This window comes from Abramis brama (genome assembly GCF_963993115.1).
Source record: "Abramis brama genome assembly, chromosome: 5".
NCBI lineage: Eukaryota > Metazoa > Chordata > Actinopteri > Cypriniformes > Leuciscidae > Abramis > Abramis brama.
Window position 1 is genome coordinate 22,136,146 of NC_139967.1, and position 24,541 is coordinate 22,160,686.

Here is a 24,541-nt window from a genome sequence, read left to right on the forward strand (position 1 = left end):
GGACTTATTTACAGATGCACCAACACGTGTGCGACCAATAACTGTCACCGACTGGAATTAATCTGAATAGAGAATTTGAAAACTACCAGTTAACAGCATTACATGCTGTCAGTGGGAAACAAGATATACGATTTTTTTTTATTTTTTTTTAGTTTATCATGTCCTCAGTGAGGCCCGACCCATCCGTCCAAGCGCTACGATGAATTAAATGTCAAATCCGATCTCAACGTGACTTTGATAAAGCACAGCAGTCATGTATCATACTGTACAACCGAAGCTTTAACTCTTCAATCAAACATTCCTCCCCACAATGCATTTAAGTGTAACGTTACCCATCCTCCGAGGGGTAAGTTTGTGCTGTTGATTGTCTTGAATGCATTAACTTAGATGTTAAGGCATTTGTCATTGACAGTAATTTACCATGATAACAATACTTTTTTCTAAAATACCATGGTTACCACAGTAAAACCTTGGTTATTTGGTATTAGCCACCTCTGTTTTAAAATAAATTGTTTTAAAGACATGATACATTTGTATAATCGTTAACTGTAACTGTGGTTACCATGGTACATTTTTATAAGGGTTTGACCTAACATGACCTAACAGAACTCATTCATTCCCTTCAGAGCACCAGGCACCTGATGAACAGATCCTCACAGACATGCAGATGGAGAGTGGCAATGAATAGAAATTATAGCTTTTTTCAAGGTAAAGGACATAAATGGGTAATTAGAGTTCTGCAAATTTTGTAATTTAAGTAATTTTTAAGCAAATTTTAAACTAGTGTGTCAACTTTTTTTTTTCTGCAGATGAGGTGAAATCACTCAGAGCAATGCTCAGCCCTGACATCTCAAAGTAAGATATGATGAACAAAGTGCTACTGTTTAATTGTTCTTGAACGGTATTTCTAGTAGGACACATGTAATATCACACACACACACACACACAAAACATGGGTGATGACTTATTACCATGGTTAAAACAGTCTAAACACATTGGAGACTGTCTGACTCACTAATAATAGCTTATATGGTGTAAATCTACATTTTTGCTAAAATACCACAGACACTACAATTATTGTCAATGTAGTAAAACTATGGTAACTTTCTTTAAGCATGAGAATGTTTTTAATATTTCCTCTTGAGCATAATGGTCTATTCACACCAAATGGTTATATTATGTTGCTGATCAGAATTCGTAACATAGGCATCATGGCACATATAGACGCAGGCAAGACCACCACGACAGAGAGAATGCTGTACTACTCTGGCTACACACGGGCTCTCGGAGGTAAGGTGACATTTAGAAAGAAAAAAGCTGAAGAATATGTTCAATGCTGTTATCATTAATGTAAATAATGCTTAATTATTTACATGTCTAAATATTAGATGAAAAACTTAAAACACTTCTATGGAAATCGGAAATGTTGCCATGGCAGCTAACTGAAATAAAATAAGTTGAAGTACTAATATTACTAAATCAAAATGAATGAAAGTCAAGTCACATTTATTTATAAAGCGCTTTTTACAATACAGATCGTTTCAAAGCAGCTTTACAGAGATAACAGGAAAATAATGCAAAAAAGTTTGTTTCCAGAAGAAAATAGCGTCACAGTCCAGCTTAAAGGGGACCTATTATGCAAAATTCACTTTCGTATGGTGTTTGGACATAAATGTGTGTTGGCAGTGTGTGTACACAACCACCCTACAGTGATAAAAATCCACTCACTCCTTTTTTTTAAATCCCCATAAATCATAAGCAGTCTCTCCAAACGACCTGTTTTCAGAATGTGGCTTTAGTGACATCACTAAAGCCACAGTCCCCGCCCACGAGTGTTGACTGCCACTGCCATTATAACTTAGACCCGCCCTGATCGAGTTCACTGCGAGTTAACTTGTACACATCAGCCATTGCTGTAGCAATGCACTCACGAGAAGCGTCAAAGCATCTCCCAAGCGTTGAAGGTGTTGTAGCTGGATGTATTCATTCACATAGCTCTCTCTATTTACTCTTGAAATCTGCCAGCCACTGAAGACGAGGTGGATTCATTTTCTTTTCAAAGAAAATGCTCCCTCAACTCTACAGAAATTTATGTAAGTTACTTATGCACTTCTTATACTGTTTACGCAGCTCTAACAGTGATTTTCTGAAGAAAAACTGATGCTTCATCTTTTGTGTGACATACAGTAAACTCATCAGTATATTTTGTGTCATCATTCAGACAATTCAGATCGTCAGACGGAGTCCTACAGCAGGCTTGCATTAATAGTGTATACAAGCAATGCCAAATAGGTTAATCGTAATTAAACTAAACTATACCTGTTCCAACTCCATACAGCATATATTTTGTACTCTGTAGGCATTTTTATGGTCGAAATGAACACCATTACTGTGACTGTCTGTTTTATTATTATCATCTTCCCTGTTCTGGCTCTGATCGCGGCTGCTTAGGCTCCGCCCCATGTGCCGTGAACCAGCAGCTCATTAGCATTAAAGGAGAAGCACTAAAACAGTGCCTTTTTCACAGACCTAAAAAATGATGATTTAAACGTGCTGTAAATAAAATTCTGTTGGGTATTTTGAGCTAAAACTTCACATACACACTCTGGGGACATCAGAGACTTATTTTACATCTTGTGAAAAGGGGCATAATAGGTCCCCTTTAAGTAAGTTCAGTGATGTTTTATTTTTGTTTTAAAAAAGTTATTAATTTAGTTCATATATATATATATATATATATATATATATATATATATATATGAGCCGCTCTGGAGTAAACCGTGATGTCATCGTCCAGCTCAGTTCAGTTCTTGTATAATAGTGTCAATGCAGGCAGATCAATATTATTGTTGAAAATTAAATTTAATGTTAAATTTAATGTCCCCAACTAAGCAAGCCAAGCCAATGGCAACAAAGATGGAAAAAGGCGACAGTGGCAAGGAACCAAAACTTTATCAGGTGACAGAATGGAGAAAAAAAAACCGTGGTAGAACCCAGGCTCAGTCGGGGCCAGTTCTCCTCTGGCCAATGAATGAACAGTGTATTATTATGATTCAGGCAGCATTACAGGTCAGAAGTCAGATTGGTTTGGAACAATCAGAATATTATCCAGTTCCATCTGGTTTAAGATCAAAGTCATCACACCGGGATGGAGACGGGTTTGTTGAGGATCAGTGCCGATGGCTGTCGTGTCGATGAAGCCTTCGATGAGAGTCTAGTTTACACAATTTCTGCTGACACTTCAGGGTTGCGTTGTGGTCGTGTCTAGGCGCAGGTCCTCCATCTGGTCTGGATACGGCCTGGATTACAGCTGATTACAGTGACAAACATTAGCGTAGATGCCATTCTTCTTATGATGTAACGAGTACATCAGGTGTTATAGGAAGTGTCCCCGGTTCCGGCTGACCTAATTTATGCAGCCTAATAATCATTTAACTGATTTGAATAATAGGAATGTATCATTTTCTATGTTTATGCCAGGTCAAAGAGATGTGTTTTTAATCTAGATTTAAACTGACAGAGTGTGTCTGCTTCCCGGACAATGTTAGGAAGACGGTTCCAGAGTTTTGGTGCTAAATAGGAGAAGGATCTACCGCCAGCAGTCGATTTTGATATTCTAAGTATTATCAACTGGTCTGAGTTTTGAGATCGCAATAAACGTGAAGGACTATAATGCGTTAAGAGCTCGCTCAAGTACTGCAGAGCTAAACCATTTAGTGCTTTGTAAGTAATCAGCAATATTTTTAAATGTATATGATGTTTAATAGGGAGCCAATGCAGTGTTGACAGAACCGGGCTGATATGGTCATACTCCCTGGTTCTAGTAAGAACTCTAGCTGCTGCTTTTTGGACCAGCTGTAGTTTGTTTATTATGCGTGCAGGGCAACCACTCATAAGAGCATTACAATAATCTAGCCTTGAGGTCAAAGCTAAATAGAAATATTAAAAAACTAATAAAAAAGACAAAAGCACTAAAATGAAAACTGCTGTCTGTATTGATATGATAGTATCATGATCCTTAAATAAATGTTTTTATTTTCTGTGATGTAAGTGTAAGTGTCATTGTAAATATGTTGTGTTTAGATGTTGATGATGGAGACACTGTAACTGATTACATGGCCCAGGAGAGGGAGAGAGGAATCACCATCCAGTCAGCTGCTGTTACCTTTGACTGGAAAGATCATAGGATTAACCTTATAGACACGCCAGGTACACTTGGGCCATCACATGTGTCCACACACTCGTTCACACCTACAGAATAGTTTTCTATACAGGGCAAGTGACACACACACCCCTCCAAATTGAAGTAAGATCTGTAGGCATTATGTTATGGATGCATATATCTCTTAACTAATTTGTCACACTCATTTGATACTTATAAATCAACATTCAAATTTTGGAAAACATTTTCTAAGGTTTTTTTTTTTAAGTCTCTTATGTTCACCAAGGCTGCATTTATTTGATAAAAAATACAGTACAAAAAGTAATATTGTGAAATATTATCCCAATTTAAAATAATTGTTTTGTTTTTTATTATATTTTAAATGTCATTTATTCCTGTGATGGCAAAGTTTAATTTTCAGTAGACATTACTCCAGTCTTCAGTATCTTCAGAAAGTTCAGAAGAACAGCCTTTATTTAAAAAAAAAAGAAAAAAAGATGGATTATCTTTCTTTTCTCAGGTCATGTTGATTTTACTCTGGAGGTTGAGAGAGCTTTACGAGTGTTGGATGGAGCGGTCGCTGTGTTTGATGCTTCTGCCGGAGTGGAGGTTTGGCTGAAATGATTTATTAATATAATGAATCATTGTATAAATTGATAACTGAATTCATTTAAAAAAAAAATTAAGGCAATGTGTTTTCTGTTGAAAAATATAATTTATTTTTTAAAGTGGTTTTCTTTGTGGTTTTGACATGAATTTCAGGCTCAAACCATGACTGTGTGGCGGCAGGCAGAAAAACATAAAATTCCTTGTGTGTGCTTCCTGAACAAGATGGACAAGCCTGCAGCTAGGTTAAAAACAAACATTTTACTGCTCATTTCTCAGAATCTCACACTTAAATTTAAAGCATCTATTACCACGTTGGCTAAAAAATAGCATGTGTTATTGATCTGAATGATTGACTGCAGTTCACTAAGGTTTAATCTCATTCTCATTTCTCCTAGCTTGAGGTACTCAATAGACAGCATAAAGACTAAACTAAAGGCCAACCCTGTTCTCCTTCAGGTAACCTTTTTTTAAACCTGGTAATCAACTACATTTACAAATGAAAAGATTCAGTCTTGATATTTGGTATCATTTGCAGATTCCCATTGGCTCAGGAAAGAGCTTTACTGGATTGGTGGATTTGATCACTAGGCAGAAAATGACTTGGCAGGGGAGCTCACTGACATATGATGGTCGTGCTTTTGAGATCAGCGCCCTCCAGCCCTCAGATGACCCAGATGTGCTCCAGGCTGTCAGTGAGGCCAGGGAAACTTTGATAGAACAGGTGAAACACAAAAAAAATGTGTCTGAAACCAACATAAGAAATTTATACATTTAGTGTTATTTTAGAAAGTACTAGAAAGTACAGTTCTGTCATCATTTACTCTTTTATGTACGACTTGCTTTCTGCTGCAGAACACAAAAGATATTCTGAATACTGATTGTGTGCAAACAACAGTGGGCCCCACTGACTTTCATTGTATGGAATAAACAACAATACTAAGACATTTGTCAAAGTATCCTGCAGTTATGCAGGATATGCAACTTATGCAACTGCTCATTTCTTGGACTGGGCAAATGTCTATTGTCCATTTATGTATGAACTGATTGTTTGTTCTTTACTGTCATTGTGAAGCGTCCTTGAGCTTGGGAAAGGTGCTATATAAATTAAACATAATAATAATAATATTATTATTATTATTATTATTATTATTATCATCCTCTTTTTTTCACAGAAGAAAAAAGTTAAACCGGTTTGCAACGAATTAGAAATAAGTATTTACATTTTTGTCTGATATACCCCTTTAAATGTATTGTGCTTTTTGATATTTTGTTATCTATGCAATTAATTTCAGATTTTCCACATTGCTGTAAGTATATAGATTGATATAGGTGCTCTGTTTGAACTGTGTGGACAGGTAGCGGATCTAGATGATGAGTTTGCTGAGCTGCTGCTGGGAGAGTACAGTGAAAATTTTGATGAAGTGCCTGCAGGGAAGGTAAAAATATACAGTTTGTCTGTACATGCTCCATGTTTTTCTCTTTTTATTGGGCAATGGAGTTATTGTGGAGTGTCCTGGATATTCACCATTGAAATTGAATATCCAGTTTCAGGAGGCAGTGAGAAGAGTGACATTAGCTCGTAAGGGGGTGCCAGTATTGTGTGGAAGCTCTTTGAAAAATAAAGGGGTTCAACCTCTGCTGGATGCCATCACTGCTTACCTCCCTGCCCCCAATGAGAGGAACCATGAGCTGGTGTGAGTACACCATCCTTCAGCCCCCTCGTCAACTCATTCTGCTCAAGGACAAGAAATCATGTTATGATTATGTATATGTGTTCCTGTCTTTCCAGGCGCTGGTATAAGGATGATCTGTGTGCGTTGGCATTCAAAGTGGTCCATGACAAACAGAGGGGTCCACTTGTGTTTGTTAGAATCTATTCAGGAAGCATGAAGGCTCAGTCAGCAGTGTACAACATCAATAGGAATGGGACGTAGGTTCAGTAAACATTTTATATTTTCAGGAGATGATTTTTGATGTCAGACTTATGTGCAATTTTCGATAAATGAGACTCATTGAGTACAATGCCAAATTGCTATCATTCTTAAAAAAAGAAAAGAAAAATGGACTGATCAGTGTTTTACTTTTGCAGCATTTCACGTTTGTTATTGTGTTTTGTGCTTGAAAAATGCACTTTCGCAAAAAAAAAAAGATAAAAGACAATTACTGGTGTTAATAAACTTTCCAGATTCCTGGATTTCCTCACTTCTTAACGATTAATTTCTTGACCATTATGATATTTTACAATATTTTCCAGATAAAGTTTATTTAAGCTCTACTCTCAAGAACAATCTTTTGTGTGTTTGTCGCTCCAGGGAGAGAATGAGTCGTCTTCTCGTGCCTTTTGCTGATCAGCACATAGAAATCCCTTCTTTGCCTGCGGGAAACATTGCACTCACAGTGGGACTCAAACAGGTAAACTCAACTTTCATGGGACAAAGAACACTTACATGTTTACTCAAATTGTTTGAACCGCTTAAAGAGGACAAGAATAATATAACACCCTTGAAATAAGGTGAAATAAGTAATATCAGTTTTACCCTGTTAAAGTGACTTATATTCTAGTGGTCGTGTGATTAAAACAAAATAGCAGCCACCATTATGTGTACAACACTTGTGTAGAATAATGTGTTTTGTTTTTTTTTTTTTCTGCCAGCTTATAGGAATGGAGTCTTCATCTCATGCATTATAAACCTTAAGAAAATATATATATTTTTTTTTTATCTTTTTGTGTGTTTTGAGTCAGACCGTGACAGGCGACACCATCGTCTCCTCCAAAGCCTCTGCGGCAGCTGCGGTTCGACGGGCTCAGAAGGAAGCAGAGAGCAAGGGGAGCTCGCACAGGGAGAGCAGCAGTCTGGTACTTGCAGGGGTGGAGGTCCCTGAGCCTGTGTTCTTCTGCTCCATTGAACCTCCTACTATGGCCAAACAAGCAGGTAAAAACATTGTGAATAGGTCTTCAGAAATTAATTTTCCTATAGGGCTGCAGCAAGTGCCAGGGTTGAGATCTCAGTGTGATTTGTGAAACAGATCTGGAGCATGCACTCAACTGCCTACAGAGGGAAGACCCAAGTCTGAAAGTCAGAACAGACCCCGATTCTGGACAGGTAAAGTCATTTGTTTATACTTGTAGTTCGGTCCTCTTGGTTCATAATACATTTAGGCTACGTTCAGACTGTCAGTCCAAATCTGATTTTTGTGCATATCCGATTGGAATCTGATCAGATTTAGCTTGTGTGAACGGCTAAAAATCACAAAATATCGAGCTTCATTCATATGTGGTTTGAAATCCTATTCAAACCGCATTTCTGGAAATCCGTTTCAGTCTGACTGCCCTGATCGGATTTCGCCTGGTTTATGTGACTTTCTCTCGCCACATAAAACGTAATCGTCGGACGTTTGTTACAGGAAACATGCTGAAAGTCACTTCAGAAACAATGGGCATTTCCAAATACCCACACTTGCGGTCTTGGCCACTTGAGAGCATGTGCACAAAGCTGCCAAAGCTCAGTGTCCTGAACGCACACTATCTTGAATACCGCATCGGAACGGAATTTGAGGCTAAGTGTATCCCATCATGCATTAGGATGTCATTTTTAAGACCGAACCTAAAGACCGAACCTAAATTTGTGACGGAACTTAACGAACATATAAAACAATGCTGTGTACTGGGTGCTCATTGTATGTGCACATGTATATGACGGTCAATATGATTTTGGCCAGCTGAGAACTCATGAAAAGTTTATAAAATGTATAAAGGTGTCAAAACAGCTGCAGCAGTTCCTCCGTTGCACACAAACGAAGATCTGCTGCAAGGAGACTGCATTTCTGACAACTGTACTGAACTGTAAAGGGCAACGTAGCTCCTATGACAAGAAAAAACTGACATCACGCCCTGTTTTTGGTTCATTTAGATGTCTTTGGTCCGTGTAGCGTTCATATTTCAGTCGAACCGCACTAGAGTTCGTTTAGAAGCTTTCACACTTAAACAAATGAACTGTGCTAACAGAACCTGCTGTGTGAACACCCTGAGAGACTACTCTGCTCTGATTGGTCAGATGTTTACAGCGCGTGTCGAAACTAAACACTTATTACCATATCTGTATTTCAGGTTCGGACGCTACTTCAGCACTTTTATACACAGTGATATGAACAGTAATGATGGTGTTGGTTTTACTGTCCCTGTCCGAAGTGCAAGCAAAGTGGATTTGTTTTCGCCCTCAAACACTAGTTGTAGCTGAGCCCTGGAAAAGTAGACTCTATTCGTGGGCAGCCAGTGAAGACCATAGGCTAGCATTATGCTTAATTTTCACAAACCTACATAGGTTTGTGTAGGAAGTGAGTAATTATAAGTAATTACTGACAGCTTATTTCAGGCAGTTCAGAAGTTTTTCTTTCTTTCCGTTTATTGTGCACTTTGGTCTTTGAAACTTACAATCAAAAACGTCTATTTTACCCCCGACATGAAAGGTAATATCTGAAAAAGCATAACAGGGACACTTTACATATTTACTGTTGTTATCTTAAGTTTAGTGATTTGCACGAAGCCCTAAACTAAGTATTACATTTTGACAAATAACTCAAACCTTAAAGGGATATTTTACCCAAACATGAAAATCATGTCATCATTTACTCACCCTCAGGTTGTTCCAAACCTGTATAAATTTCTCTCTTCTGCTGAAATATTTATTTATCTCAAAATAAGATATTTAGAAGAATATGGGTAACCAAACCGTTGATGGACCCCATTGACTTCCATAGTATTTTTTTATCCTGCTCTTCAACTTATTTATTCACTTATTTAACCACATACACACAGACGGTACTGTGTGGCATGGGAGAACTGCACATTGAGATCATCCATGACCGTATAAAGAGAGAGTACAACATCGAAACACATCTAGGACCCTTGCAGGTGGCCTACAGAGAGACCATCGTCCAATCAGCAACTGCCACAGGTAAGGCCATGCAAACTGTCACCTCCTCATCATTACTTGCAAGTCTACCTCTGTTATCGCTTTGCTTGTGATGAATCATTAAAACTATTTCCCAGTGACAGTGCATCTGTTTTGTTTGTCTGCTTCACTGTTTTATGATTCAGTAAAAATATTGGTTGCAATAGACTTTGTCCATGGTAAAGACTAGGCATAAAACAATAAAATGAAAAACAACAGCATATATGACCAGTCACGTGCCCTGTTTCAGTGTACACTATGTTCAAATGTTTTGGGTCAGTAAGTCTCTTATGTTCACTAAGGCTGCATTTATTTAATCAAAAATACAATAAAAACAGTAGTATTGTGAGACATTATTACAATTTAAAGTAACTGTTTTCTATTTAAACATATTTTAAAATGTAATTTATTCCTGTGATGGCAGAGCTGAGTTTTCAGCAGCCATTACTCCACATGATCCTTCGGAAATCATTCTAATTTGCTGCTTGAGAAACATTTCTTAATATTATCAACAGTTGTAGTGCTTAATATTGTGTGGAAACTGTGATCATTTTACTTTTTTATTCTAAACAAAACAATCTTACTGACCCCAAACAATTGATATCAGCAGTGCTTATTTATTAGTCCTTTATTTTTGGGGTAACACATTCTATTAACTAGAAGTAACTTTGCAACTACATGTCAACTTACCTTTAGAGTATTAGTAAACTGTCTGCTTTATATCTGCCAACACTTTATTTTGATGCTCCCCCAACAGACATTCTACTGACTATAACAGGTCCACTGTCCTGCAGAGTTTAGCTCCAACCCTAATCAAACACACCTGAAGTAGCTACTCAAGGTCTTCAGGATTACTAGAAAGTTATAGGAAGGTGAAGGTGGAGCTAAACTCTGCTGGGAAGTGGACCTTGAGGGCCAGAGTTGAGTAGCCCTGGACTATAAGTACCTTTGCAAGTACATATCAACTTGTTCTACTAACCCTAACCTAACAGTCTGCAAATATTAAAGTAAGAATAAATTCCAGTATGATTTGTATGATCATTTCAGACTCGTTAGATCGTACTCTGGGAGACAAGAGGCATGTTGTTACTGTGGAGCTTGCTGTCCATGCTCTGATGCAGGAGTCTAGCTCTTCTTGTGACATGACTTTTGAGGAGGAAGTAAAAGCTCAACTCCCTGCTGATGTCAGAGAGGCTGTTGAAAATGGAGTCCAGAGCGCCTACCTCCAAGGTAACCGAAATAGTTACTTTAAAACCTTTGTCATTCATTACGTTCATACTAACATTCAAAAGTTTGGGGTCCGATTAATATATTGTTCAAATAAATCAATACTTTTTTCAACAAGGACAGGAAAGACATTTATAATGTTACAAAACATTTTAATTGCAGATAAATTATGTTCTTTTAAACTTTCTAATTATCATTAAATCTTAAAAGTTATGGTTTACACAACTGTTTTCAACATTGATATTAATAAGAAATGTCTCTTGAGCACCAAATCAGCATATTCAAAGGATTTCTGAAGGATCATGTGACACCGAAGACTGGAGTAATGACGCTGAAAATTCAGCTTTGGTATCACAGGAATAAATCACATTTTAAAATATATTAAAATAGAAAATAGTTATTTTAAAATCGTTCACAATATTATTGTTTTTACTGTATTTTTGATCAAATAAATGCAGCCTTGGTGAGCATTAGTGACTTCTTTAAAAAACATCTTCAAGTCAATCTTCCAATCCTACAGACCCCAAACTCTTTTAAACGGTGGTATACAACTGATACTTTGGCTGTTCAGCTATAGTTTTGCGGCACACTTGGGCCTGTCTATAGATCTAATGTCCCTGTCAGCCATATGCTATATTGGTAACCCATCTCCCTTTTCTTCCTCTGTGCAGGTCCTGTGCTGGGTTTTCCTCTACAGGGAGTACAGACAGTTATCCAGCATGTAGGTTTGGAACCAGGCACTTCTGCAGCCATGGTGTCAGCCTGTGTGTCCCGCTGCATGCTAAAGGTACTCAAACACTATCCTGTCTCGATCATTTTCAAATAACGTCACATCTGACTTTGTCCTTCTCTGTTTGTATGCATGCAGGCTCTGAAGCTGGCTGGAGGGCAGGTTTTGGAGCCGGTGATGGCTCTGGAAGTGACGGTAGGGGAGGAACATCTGAGTCCTGTGCTTGCAGATCTCGCCCAGCGACGTGGTACTGTATGCGACATCCAAACTCGACAGGAAAACAAGGTTTTGATGGCTACAGTTCCTTTGGCTGAGATAATGGTAAGTGTGCAGTGCTGTCTGTCATTAAAAATATTACCATGACATGTGTCAGTAATGGCACAATTTAACTGACATTATATATCAATATGTATAGTAAGGCCATTCAAATTTAACTCACCGGATGATTACCATATACTCCATAAATACATTATGAATAAAAATTTTATATACATTTTCTTTTTTGCCTCAAGGGCTACTCAACCGCTCTGCGCACTTTGACCTCTGGGAACGCCACCTTTTCTATGGAGCTGTCCAGCTATGAGCCCATGAACACTCAGGACCAGAACACACTGCTGAACAAGATGGCTGGACTGGCTTGAACCAGTAACTGTCACCAGCTGAACTGACCATATATACAGATACAAATTTTGATTGTTCTGTGATTGGCTGCTTCCATATGGTCCAGAAGATAAATCTTAGAGACTATATATGTATGTATGTATGTGTTTATAAAATGTAACAATTTTACAACAACAATGCAGCCATGTTTTATTTAAATATGTATTTCATTTATAAAACACTTATACCTAGCTTTGGAAAGTAATTAAAAAGACCTCATTTCAAAGACTTCAAAATTCCATAAAATTTATTCACAAGAGTATTCATTACCATTTAATAAAATTTAAGCCTACAGAGATAATCTAGATGTACAGAAGTATCCTTTTAAAAATTATAATCAAGTTCTGGATAACTGGCTCAGTGCATACAACAGCAAATCATAGTATTGGAATGGCTAACATGGTTTGACGTTTTAAAGTGTTGTCCTGCGATTCCCTTTAATTGTCTACTGTGAACTAAATCCTGAAGTTCACAGGCCCTTGTACTCATGACGGCAGTGGCCAACGAATAGAGGTTCTGCAGGAATGCCTCTCCTGATTGGGGAAAAAGAGGGGGGGGGAATCACTTTCACCAGTGAAATATACAAAAATATGCCTGTGCATATCTTTAGAATTTACTTTGTATTGTTGTATGTTAGTGGAAATGGCTAGTAAATAAGAAATGAACTGAACCTGAAAACTGCCTTACAAGAAATTAATGTTATAATCAAAAATAAATAAAGCAATCAAGAATCTAAAAAACAAATAAACACAGGACTCCTAAGCATCATGATTATTACACATATTAATAATGCAAGAATAAAAAAGATAATGGAACTATATGTTGTATTAGTTGGGATTGCATGATTAAATTTGCCACTCGTCATAGTTTAACTCACTTGACCATGCGGCAGCGATGCTGGGTCAGACGATTATAGGCCTTATTGACGTCTGTCACGCTTTTATCACTCCATAACCTCTCAGCGACAGCACTGGCTCTTGGCCTGCAATGGCACAACAACAACAAAAAACACATATTTACATAATTCCTAATATGCAAATAAATACTAGGTTTGGTTTCAGTTTTGGTACAAACTGCATTAATTAATCGCTTCTTTGTATATGGTTAGTCTTTGTGTTGTAACTTGTTGGTACAGTTGAGTTATATATTTTTTCTTAGTTAAGGTTGCAGTCATACCAGAGTCGAGGAGTGAGGTTGGTGGCATCTACATACTCTCCCCAGAGACAAGCTTCTCCTCCAATCACCAGCTTCTTCTGTGCATCCGTGCCTGTTGTCAAAATGCCATTAAAAAAATCATAATTAAGAGTATATAGATTCAGTTTAATTGTAAGACTGTGATTAGTGCAAGACAATTCAAACAGCTAGAAGATGTCACAAGACTTCCCTTCATGGGTGGGCAACATAAATTCAATTAACTGAGTGTTTTACAACACTGAAAGGATAAAATATGGTCTGACTAAGAAGCAATGAGTTGGTCCTGTTTGAGACTGAAACTTTAAGCAGTAAGACTCTTTCTGTGTCTATTGTATCCATATGTCAAACACCCCAAACAAACACCAGAATACCTGGAGACAAAGAAAACCATTTTAACTGGGTTGTGACCGAATAGACAAATAACTGGCAGTCTGTACAAAATGCTATAGTCACGTGATAAGCATGTTTGAATATCTACTAAAGGAAAACGGGTCACTGACAATGCCATTACTATGACAAAGCTTTGGACTGAAAGAACTGATCCTCATTGATTTAAGGATATGTGGTGTAAATGATTGTCTACTATTACATGCCATCTTTGCTATTCACTGTTGTTTATGATTGTGTGGCTGACCTTCAAAACCTAAAACCAACCTCAGATACGTATACGTTAACAAGAAAATTCACCAGATTGACCCAATAACAGACTCTCAACTCTTTTTTTAAAAAAAGAGGTAAACTCCAATATAGCTAGCATAATCATGTATTGTGTGAACAGTCATTGTTTGTTTGTTTTTGTTTTGTTTACCCCAAACCATGAGATGTTGTTTGATTTAACAAATTAGAAACAGAGCAGGTCGAACAGAAACAGAGGCCCAAATAAATCCACATAATCTTTCTCTGCGAATGACACACACCAGTGAAATTTTGGGGGTCGGGTTTGTAAATGTTCTCCCAGTCCTGGCCGTAGTTGATGCGGTTGAGGTACCAGGGTGTGGAGAGAAGAGCACTGAAACCAGCCGCCGTTACCTGCGCCATCTCATCTTGGTACTGCGGCCGTTCTTTCCACACATGGATCTTTGTGTCGGCTTTCAGCTACATGTGTACACATACACACGCATGTACAGTATAACACACAAACGGACACACCTCAACGTAGACAAATTCTTCTGGACTCCATTTAAGGTCTTTACAAGGCTTTTCATGCTTCATATCAGATTTACAGAGATACCAAAGTGATCAAGCTGAGACAGCACGGTAATAAAGAACTAGTCACAAACATAGCTGCTTTAAAGTGACAAAATATAGTTACACAATATTTGGCATTAAATCAATTACCAATTGTGACAAAAATAATTACGGTTTATCAAAATTGGCACTACATGTCGTCCAGAGAAATACGCCCATTGAGTTTCATACTGTCAGATGCTCATCTTTGACTCTGAATCAACATGCATGCTTTCTCATCAGATCATTAGTTAATGGCATTTGAGCCTGACAACAGTTAAAGGGATATTTCACCCAAATGAAAATCCTGTCATCATTTACTCATCCTCAAGTTGTTCCAAACCTGTATCAATTCCTCTCTTCTGCTGAACACAAAAGAAGATATTTTGAAGAAAATGGGTAACCAAACAGTTCATGGGCCCCACTGACTTCAATAGAATTTTCAACTGTTTGGTTACCCATTTTCTTCTAAATATCTTCTTTTGTGTTCAGCAGAAAAGAGAAATTCATACCGGTTTGGAACAACTCAAGGGTGAGTTAATAATGACAGAATGTTTATTTATATCCCTTTAAAACTGTTGTTTCATAGAGTAGCATCTAATAAGATGTAGGCATGTTTTTTGCAGTGATATTGGTGTATTGATTTTAACAAGGCTGGAGCAAGGTGGAGGAGGAACTATTCAAAAGTAAGGTGAGGTTTTGATCAAATAAAGGCGGCCTTTGTGAGCATAAAAGACTTCTTTCAAATACTTTTTTTTTTTTTTTTAAATCTAACCGACCCCAAACTTTTGAATGGTAGTGTATAATTGCTAGTGACACTTGCTGAAACGCATTCTTTCCAAAGCGTACGGGAAAACATGTTTACAATGTCTTCAACAACCAAACTCAAGATGTGGCAAGAGTTGATCGGGTGCTCAAACACACTAACATACTTAAAACTAAACACGACAACGTACTAGGTGACAAACAAAAACGAGCTATAGAGAGACTGACAGAATCACAAATTAACACTACAATAACTGCGCAGAAATGACAGGAAGTTCTATATATTCAAAACATGGTCAATGACAAGAGCGCATGTCCTCCATTAAAATGCTGGTGTTTCTCAATAGAGTGGTGCAGGTATGACGTCACTTTGTAGGCCAACCGGCAGTTAGCATCACACTGGTTGCCCTGACAAAAACCCAATAGGATTTTCCCATAGGCTTTTGGATTATCGGAAAAAACAAGCTCTGTGATCAGCAAAAGTTTATGATAATTGCTTGTTTTGTCCATCAAGATAATTTTCACAGATGAACACAAGTATTATGAATTTTGAAGACTAAATGCAGTCGCCTGAAGTAAAAAGCTAAAGGGTAGGCTATAAACAAACTACACCACGGTCGCACGATTTCAACATCACCATCACTAAGATTCTGACAACTCCAAAAACTTATCTAAAAAGCTCGAGTTTATAAAAGCACAATTATAAGCATAATAAGGCTGTAAAAGTGGACTGAGTTTACCTGTTAAGCGTGATGACTTTTAATCTCCTCGATAGCCTCAGTAGTCCTATTTAGCCACTTGTGAGCAACCTCCTTTTTCAAGACACGTAACAGCTTTAAAAAAAAATCACGAGTGGGGTAACAATGACGTATTTTATGTCATAGAATAAATCGTGAAAGTGTCTTGAGCTTGTGTTCACCACAGACCTTATTTCAGCCATTTAGCCAAAATCCCATTTAACCCTCTGGGGTCTGAGGTGTTTTCTGGGCCCTGGAGGTGTTCTGACATGCTCTGACATTTGTGCTTATTTCTGTTACTTGTGACATTTTCATGGCTAAAGTCTTATTAAACTGTATTCAGCACAAACTCTGCTACAATAATATGTCAGCAGCATGTATGTAAAAGTTTGTAGTTTTGAGATAATGACGTTTATGCGTGGTTTGTGAAAAAACAAAACAAAAAGTGTCACTATATTGTCAAATAAGGTCATGAAACACATACTGATTATTTCTTCACAAGACTTTTGAAAATTGTATCACGTAGCCTAGAATATTTGCTCCAAAACTATGTGAAAATCACCCTGACTGCTCATTCAGGTAAGACAATATATCGATTTTAAATTTGTAAGACATGTTTTGTGTAAGAAAGCTTTATGCGAGGAGGCGTGAACACATCAATGAATTAATGTCTTTCACACCTGAGAAAGACAAAGACCCTCCCATAATGGCCCTATCAGGTCCTATCATTTTGAGCAACCTTGCACAAAGAATGAGGAGATTTAAAAAAGAATGTTTTTTTGATTGTTTGGATTTATTTACAACATAACATAATCCAAAGATACACAACAAAGGACAAAAAAAGCACATTATTTAACACACTGATCTAAAGACAGAGACTTGAACAGTCACACACCTTTGTGCCATTCATGAAACATAGTACATACCTGTCATTTCCAAGGTGTTTGATTTTTCATTTACCATGTACAGAGACTCATGTGAATGTTGTAGTCAGCAGGACTCATCAGTAGGGCATCTGGTCCCTGTATAAAAAAAATAAAAATAAACACCTGTGAACATGCTGATATCAAGAGAAACTATAGGGCTGCATGATTTTGGGAATACATTTTAGATTTTTCTGGTTAAAATTGTGATTTAAAATGTACAAAATACACACACACACCAGGTTTGTTATGCAATATACGTGGTATATAGTATGGCATATACGTAGGCATATACGTGCAGTGCTGCATAAAATAATATTAATAGCCTATATCAGGTGGCCTATAAATCATTAAAAAGTAACATCAGTAACACTATAGTGTTACTGATGTTCCTTTTTAACGATTTATAGGCCGCCTGTTATAGGCTATTGTTAATATTATTTTATGCCTGGTACACTAGAGAAAAATATATTGATTATCATATGTTACTTCAAATGTTTCCATTCGTTATGACGTTATGAAATGAGATTGGAGTAAAAACATGAAGCCTAATGCACAGCGCGACTGACTCAAACTCACAGTGCGTGCGGAGAACATTTACTGAAGCGATCGAGCCGCTCCAAACTATGAAACATTATTGTTACCATCTACATTTGAGCAGATATCCACAACCAAAGTATTTAACAGTAAACACGGGTCTAAACATGATAATAATCACCATATTAGAGTAAACACTCATACTAGCCTACTTTTATCATGCTGTGTTTTATTATTGAAAAACATCCTCGTGTCGCACATGTATATTTAGCATTGAAAGGTTGCCTCTAGTTCACATTTCAACATGTTTCTGTCTATATATAGATAGCCTACATATATGTACGACATAGGCTTCATGTTTTTACTCCAATCTCATTTTTTCAAAACATACATTTTAGTCTGGCACCAGTTTAACTAACTTTAGCTACAATGTAAAGTTTATACAATAATAACATGCTTACTATTAGGAGTGGAAATGTCTTACCTTAAAAATCTTCTCATCTTCAAATCGCGTTCTTCTAATTCTTCCGAGGTAAATCCAAGGTAAACAGCACAGCACAAACACAGTCTCAACGAAAAGCAGAGAAGTGCGTTACTCCGATTCTTTGTTTTGAGGTAATGAGGGCGTTTACAGGCCTGCGTGGACTATTTGCATGTCAATCGCTCGTGTGCGTGTGGCCGTGGTCACATTAGAGTTAATTAGCTCGGACTGGAGAGACTGTACATGTTGTTGGTTTCATACGGATTACTTAACCCTCTGAGGTCTGAGCTGTTTTCTGGGCCCTGGAGGTGTTCTGACATGCTCTGACATTTCTGGTTATTTCTGTTACTTGTGACATTTTCATGGCTAAAGTCTAATTACACTGTATTCAGCACAAAATCTGCTACAATAATATATCAGCAGCATGTATGTAAAAGTTTGTAGTTTTGAGATAATGACATTTATGCGTGGTTTTTGAAAATACAAAAAAAAATTCTCACTGAAATAAGGCCATGAAACCCATACTGATTATTTCTTCACAAGACTTTTGAAAATTGTATGACGTAGCCTAGAATATTTGCTGCAAAACTATGTGAAAATCACCCTGACTGCTCATTCAGATAAGACAATATATTGATTTAAAAATTTTACGACGTGTTTTGTGTGAAAAAGCCTTATGCGAGAGCTCATTAATATGTAAGCTTTTCTCACCTGAGAAAGACAAAGAACCTCCCCTAACGGCCCTATTAGGAGCTATCAGGCCCCTATCATTCTGAGCAACCTTGCACAATACTGTAAATGAGGAGATTTAAAAAATAATGGCTTTTAAATTGTTTGGATTTATTTACAACACAACATAATCCAAAGATACACAACAAATGCCAAAAAAGCACTTCAAAGACAGAGACCTTTGTGCCATTCCTAAAAACATTGTACATACCTTTCATTTCCAAGATTTTCACTTTACCATGTTCACGTACTGAGACTCATGTGAATGTTGAAGTCCTCAGTGGCATCTGGGACCTGAAAAAAAAAAAAGTGAACATACTGATATCAAGAGAAAGGCCTGCACGATTTTGGAAATAAATATTAGATTTTTCTGGTTAAAATTGCTTTTTAAAATTCCTTTTTAAAATTCACAGAATACACACACACACACACACGTTTCCAACGATATATAATATAATGAACACCAGGTTTGTTGTGCCTTGTAGGCATAAGGTATATGCGCAGTGCGGATAAAATAATAATAACAATAAATAACCTATAGCAGCCTATAAATCTTCCAAAAGAAGCTAGAGAAAAATATATTGATTATCATGTTACTTCAAATGTTTCCATCCGTTATGATGATATGAAATGAGATAATAATAAAAACATGAAGCCGTTTGGTGCGTTTTGCTTTCATCCAAAATATGATACATTCAAACGCGATCGCTTGCAAAATATGATACATTCAAACGCGATCGCTTGCAAAATATGATACATTCAAACGCGATCACTCTCAAATATAAAACATTATGGTTACCATAAACATATCTATGTTTGAGCAGATATCCACAAACACAGTAAACACGGGTCTAAATATTATAATATTCCCCATATATCTAGCAACAGTTCAGCTGCAACGTGACATTTATGCAACAATAACAAACTAGGCTATGTAAGAATTTCTTACCTTATCTTTCTTGTCTTCAAATCGCGTTCTTCTTCTTCTGAGGTAGCCTAAATCCAATGTAAGCTCAGGCACGTCTTTCAAACTCGACGAAAAGTGAAGTGAAGTGTTTTGTTGTTGAGGTAACGAGCGCGTTCGCGTTCCATGTGGAGATTTGCATGTGAATATCTTTTGCGCGAGTAGGCGTGGCCAAATTAACTGTAATGAGCAAGCGTTTGAGAAGCTGGACATCTTGTTGGTTTTATACAAATTACTTAAACAGAGAATATTTGTTTTCGTTTTGAATCCGATCATTTAAAAGTACACACTTAAATGTTTATAAAGGTATATGGCTCATAAATGTGTGACAAGTATTCGCTGAGTTTTGTTTCAGTTTATAGACGTGCTCAAGAAAAAAAAGTTCACCGCGACGGAGAGGCAGAAAGCACACCCTGTTTATTTTCTTTATTTTACAAAAGCACAATGTTTTGATTTGATTGTAAGTGGACACATACAAAAGGAGAAATATCACAGATTCTTTTTTTATATTTCTTTTTTCTGTATGACCATAAATGATGGAGTAATTTAAGTTTATAGTGCTACAATGTGGAGAAAATCCGGCAAAACGCGTCGGCGCGTTTGTCGACCTCAGAGGGTTAAACAGAGAATATTTGTTTTTTATATGATTTACATCATTTAAAAAAAATGGAGACTTAAAGCTTTGTAAAGACATGTTTCATGTCACACTAGTGACAAGCATTCGCTGAGTTACAGATCATTTTCTGTCGCGTTTCAGAATGAACTTCACATTGAGAGAGATGGGAGAAAGCGCATCATGTTTATTTTCTTTATTTTACGAAAAACAACATTTTGTTTTTATTATTAGTGTACACAAATAACAGAAGACATTTAAAGTCCAACTAAAATTAAAATTGACCCTATTTACTTTGTTAGCGCATATTACTAGTCTTGTGGTGAAAAATTAATCCGTGCAAGTTAATACACAGAAAAAAATTGTTTGCCGTCGTAATCTTTAATCAAAGTCTGAAAAGTTACTTCCGGTCTGGAATGGCGTTCCTTCTCTGATGATGTAGGTTTGACGGCTTGGGTTGGGAAACGCTTAACCACTCCCCTCAAACCGTTAGTCTGTTATGAGCAGAGATGGAGAGGAGGACCGCTAGAGTAAAACCCTGCCCTCTGTTCAATATTCCTTTTCACTGGGAAATACGTCACAACACTGGAGAAAAGTCGTTTGCAACTTCCGGTTCACGCGGACTTTAACAGTTTTGAATGATGTATAACACTTGCCTGTATGACAAAAATTGAGTTATTTGAGTCTCTTTTGCACTGATAAGAAAAAAAGCTAGACTATCGCCGACCCCAGGGGGTTAAAAAAAAAAAACATTGACTTAGGGACGATGGAACTGGAAGTGCTAAAATGTGTTTCCGTGTTTTTGTCTACAAAATGACGTCATACCTGCACCACTCTATAGACCATCTCTATCCAGACAACATCCTCAACCCCCAAGCCTTTAGGTGATTTAACACCAGGCCAGCTTACATGGCTATTTTCAGTGCAAAAACCAGCTTAAAAATTAAAACCTTGCCTAAAAAGTATAGTGCTTGAAAACCTATACAAGGTTGTTGTTTTTTTCTATCTTTTTTAACCATATTTGATTAAAACTCTAAAACTTAATCTGGACCATCTTTCTTAACTTTAAATTGCAAACGATCACTAGATTAATAAACTAATGGTGCTAAAACAAACTATATGAGACTTTGGCTAAAGAAACTGACCAGGGAAACTGAGTGGCTCAACTTTGTAGTAGCGTTGCCAGTCCTGTCCATAGCTAATGTAGTCCAGGTACCAAGGGGCAGCAAGAATGGTTGTAAATCCTGCCCCAGTCACATTCTGTAGCTCCTCCTCCATCTTGTTCCCCATCCACACTTCCACAACAGTGTCATCCTTCAGCTGGAACAAATTATTTTTTTCTCTCTTTTTGGCAGTTAAATTTTTACGAGCAAACAAATACATTTACTTGCAAACACAGTTAAAACTGCTAATTTAGTGGCATGTTAGCAGTGGCTTGTGAAAAAGCAAGCATGCAAGTCAAGCTATTTGTGATTAAGAAGGTTAAAGTAGATTAGGCTTTGATTTAAAGTCATTTGAAGTTGCAAAGCATTGTGGACCTACTAGAATTTGTAATTTAATAATAACAGCTTAGTCTAACTAAGCTCCCAATAACTAAGTTCCCAATAAGACTGTAAAGTCTGAATATGATTTTATGGATCAAATTTTATGGACCTACATTACTTTCTAACAGCACAAGCACATCCACACAGATAAGAAGAGACGAGCCTTACCTTCACCCCATTATCGAACACTTCTTGCCACACCATGTAACCTTTCTTGGTAGCAGCCACAATATCAAGTAACCTGATTGTCATTGATGAATAATGTAAGAATAACTTTGCCAGATTGTGTTCTGATTTATACTTTAACACAATTGCTAAGGGAGACAATAAATATTAAACTATAACTACAATTACATACTAATGGGGGAAAATAATAGGACAACTATCATAACCATCTTGTTATTTATATTACAAGCCAAAAATAAATGGACTTCCTGACTTTACTGAAGCTCTGACCTTTGAATGTAAAAGGACTCCAGTTTGCTGTAGTCTGTGCCAAAGCCCTGCTGCTCCATAAACTTCCGAACATCAGGATTGGACTTCCTACAGGAACAATGAGTAGAATGTAAGTATTGTGTGATATACAGTATGATTATTGGCAATGGGTTCATATTCTGGAAAATGATTTGGGTAAGAAGCTTCTCTCTTCTTCGCACCAACAACTGAAGTCAACCTCGTCTCCCCCCAGGTGAATGTAGGCATCAGGGAAGACAGTGCTGATCTCTTTGAAAAACTGGGCCATGAACTCATAAGAGGAGTTTAAGATGGGGTTCACTGGCCCAAATGTTCCAGAAAGAGTAGAACCACTGTAACAGGGTGTTAGCAGATCCTTTATGCCTATGGGAAGGAGCAACAGAGAGAAAACAGTTGTTATATTAATCGGTAACTGAAACATGACTGTATAAAGCCCTCATTTATCTTGTCCACCAACTAACCATTTCCCCATGACTGTGTGTGTCCTGGCGTGTCAAACTCCGGGATGACCCGGATCCCCCTCATACGGGCAAATTCAATGACCATCTTCACGTCAGATGGAGTGTACACATGTGTGTATGGGTGATAGGCTCCCTGTCAATCACAAAACAAATAGGGAAAACGTGATCAATACACAAAAATAAACACTTCCCCAGTCAATTTTTAGAGTGACAGTTGGATTCTACGCCCAAAGCATGTGAACTGAAGCTAATGCTTTTGATTTAAGGTGAAATTTCTACTCTAAAGGAAACGGACACGTCCTACGGCAGTATCATCATTTTGTTGTACATTTTTATTCCTTACCTTTCGCTTTCAATGCAGCAAAATACAAAAAAAGTATATACGTTTAAAAACTATTTAAAAATTCTTTATTTTAAAAGATGCCTTCTCTTTTTTAAGTCTTTAAATAAACCTGGAATGTTACCTGGAATTATAGTTTGATACATTAACCTATTTACATGATGTTAACCACCAACATAAGTGATAATAGGAGTTGGAGCCAAAATTTTAGGATTCTAGCGTGGTAATCCACTAACAACCTGTATAAATGAAATCTACAATATATTTTGTGCCCTGGTAATGTCCAAAACAGGTAATGTGTGTGTGCATCACATACTCACCTTCTGACTTAACTCAGGGAATGTACGGCTTATATAAGGGAATGACGGATCGTCCACAATGTGCCAGTGGAATACGTTAAACTTGTTCATCGCCATAGCTTCCTGTGAAAATGAGATGTCTCTTTACTGAACACTGTGGAATAAGAAGCATTTCAAAACCTGGGAAGGTCACTGCACAAATGTCTATTGATAGGAACATTTAATTCTAGATCAAATTACAAAGCTACAGACAAACAAATTCTCATCATTGTGCGCTGGTCACAATTATTTCTAGACAAACCTTGTGATGAGCATCATCTTGTCTTGTGATTATATGTGTGAATGTAAAGAACCTGTCTTTCCAGTCTTACAAGTAAAATAACATCCTTGAGCTATTTAGCTGACACATGTCTTCTAATGAGGAAACTGTACATGGGTACATTTGGGTTAGTTCACCCAAAAATGAAAATTCTGTCAGTAATTACTCACCCTCATGTTGTTCCAAACATGTAAGACCTTCGTTCATCTTCGGATCACAAATTAAGATATTTTTGATGAAATCTGACAGCTTTCTCACTCCTCCATAGGCTTTCAGAGGGACCCAAACTCGTTAAAATAGTCCAAGTGACTACAGTGGCTCTACATTATGTTTATCATGCGACAACGATACTTTTTGTGCGGAAGAACAACAAAAATAACGACTTTATCCAACTATTAGTGTTCTTCAATGTGGGCCTCTGACGAGAGTTCACGGGAGCGCCAGGACGCATGCGCGAGAACTGAGATTACGGCGTTCTTCTTCTACTCCTACTTGTTACTGGCTGCTCACTCCTATTACCGCCATCTACTGTACAAGATGACGTCCCGACATCATGTTCATCGAGACGTAAATCACAATAAGTGTCGAATTCAA

General features: G+C 37.3%; 2 protein-coding genes across 5 annotated transcripts in view; one reads left to right on the top strand and one right to left on the bottom strand.

The window, feature by feature from the left end:
- gfm2 (GTP dependent ribosome recycling factor mitochondrial 2) lies at positions 1–12,887 on the top strand. Of its 3 annotated transcripts, none has more exons than XM_084114065.1 (20): positions 1–346; positions 627–708; positions 810–855; positions 1,193–1,290; positions 4,084–4,209; positions 4,683–4,771; positions 4,925–5,013; positions 5,167–5,227; positions 5,307–5,492; positions 6,127–6,207; positions 6,317–6,465; positions 6,561–6,701; positions 7,084–7,183; positions 7,515–7,704; positions 7,799–7,875; positions 9,588–9,726; positions 10,771–10,953; positions 11,622–11,737; positions 11,819–12,001; positions 12,193–12,887. In XM_084114065.1, exons 1-20 carry the CDS (start codon positions 311–313, stop codon positions 12,319–12,321), a joined length of 2,301 nt encoding a protein of 766 aa, XP_083970191.1. In that variant the 5' UTR covers positions 1–310; the 3' UTR covers positions 12,322–12,887. The 3 variants fall into 3 exon arrangements, with proteins under 3 accessions (XP_083970191.1, XP_083970192.1, XP_083970193.1); XM_084114066.1 differs by having other exon boundaries at positions 1,207–1,290; XM_084114067.1 differs by lacking the exons at positions 1–346; positions 627–708 and adding an exon at positions 2,026–2,093 and having other exon boundaries at positions 812–855; positions 1,207–1,290.
- hexb (hexosaminidase B (beta polypeptide)) overlaps positions 12,570–24,541 on the bottom strand; it is a 15,697-nt gene continuing 3,725 nt past the window's right edge. Inside the window, exons 6-14 of one of the 2 annotated variants that reach the window (XM_084114068.1) lie at positions 23,650–23,751; positions 22,990–23,122; positions 22,711–22,891; positions 22,511–22,597; positions 22,223–22,295; positions 14,452–14,629; positions 13,517–13,607; positions 13,218–13,322; positions 12,570–12,873 (exon numbers count right to left, since the gene is read on the bottom strand). In XM_084114068.1, the coding sequence (XP_083970194.1) occupies positions 12,810–12,873; positions 13,218–13,322; positions 13,517–13,607; positions 14,452–14,629; positions 22,223–22,295; positions 22,511–22,597; positions 22,711–22,891; positions 22,990–23,122; positions 23,650–23,751 (1,014 nt within the window). In that variant the 3' untranslated portion in view covers positions 12,570–12,809. Of the gene's footprint in view, positions 12,874–13,217; positions 13,323–13,516; positions 13,608–14,451; positions 14,630–21,655; positions 21,831–22,222; positions 22,296–22,510; positions 22,598–22,710; positions 22,892–22,989; positions 23,123–23,649; positions 23,752–24,541 lie in introns of both variants that reach the window. The other variant, XM_084114069.1, reaches the window with a different exon arrangement.

What these genes read in the sequence shown, in the direction of transcription:
- gfm2 (XM_084114065.1), top strand. Translation starts at nt 311, where the DNA reads ATGCATTTAAGTGTAACGTTACCCATCCTCCGAGGG. An exon ending in CTACACACGGGCTCTCGGAG is followed by an intron (nt 1,291 to 4,083) that starts GTAAGGTGACAT and finishes TGTTGTGTTTAG; the next exon opens with ATGTTGATGATGGAGACACT. An exon ending in TCACAGTGGGACTCAAACAG is followed by an intron (nt 7,184 to 7,514) that starts GTAAACTCAACT and finishes GTTTTGAGTCAG; the next exon opens with ACCGTGACAGGCGACACCAT.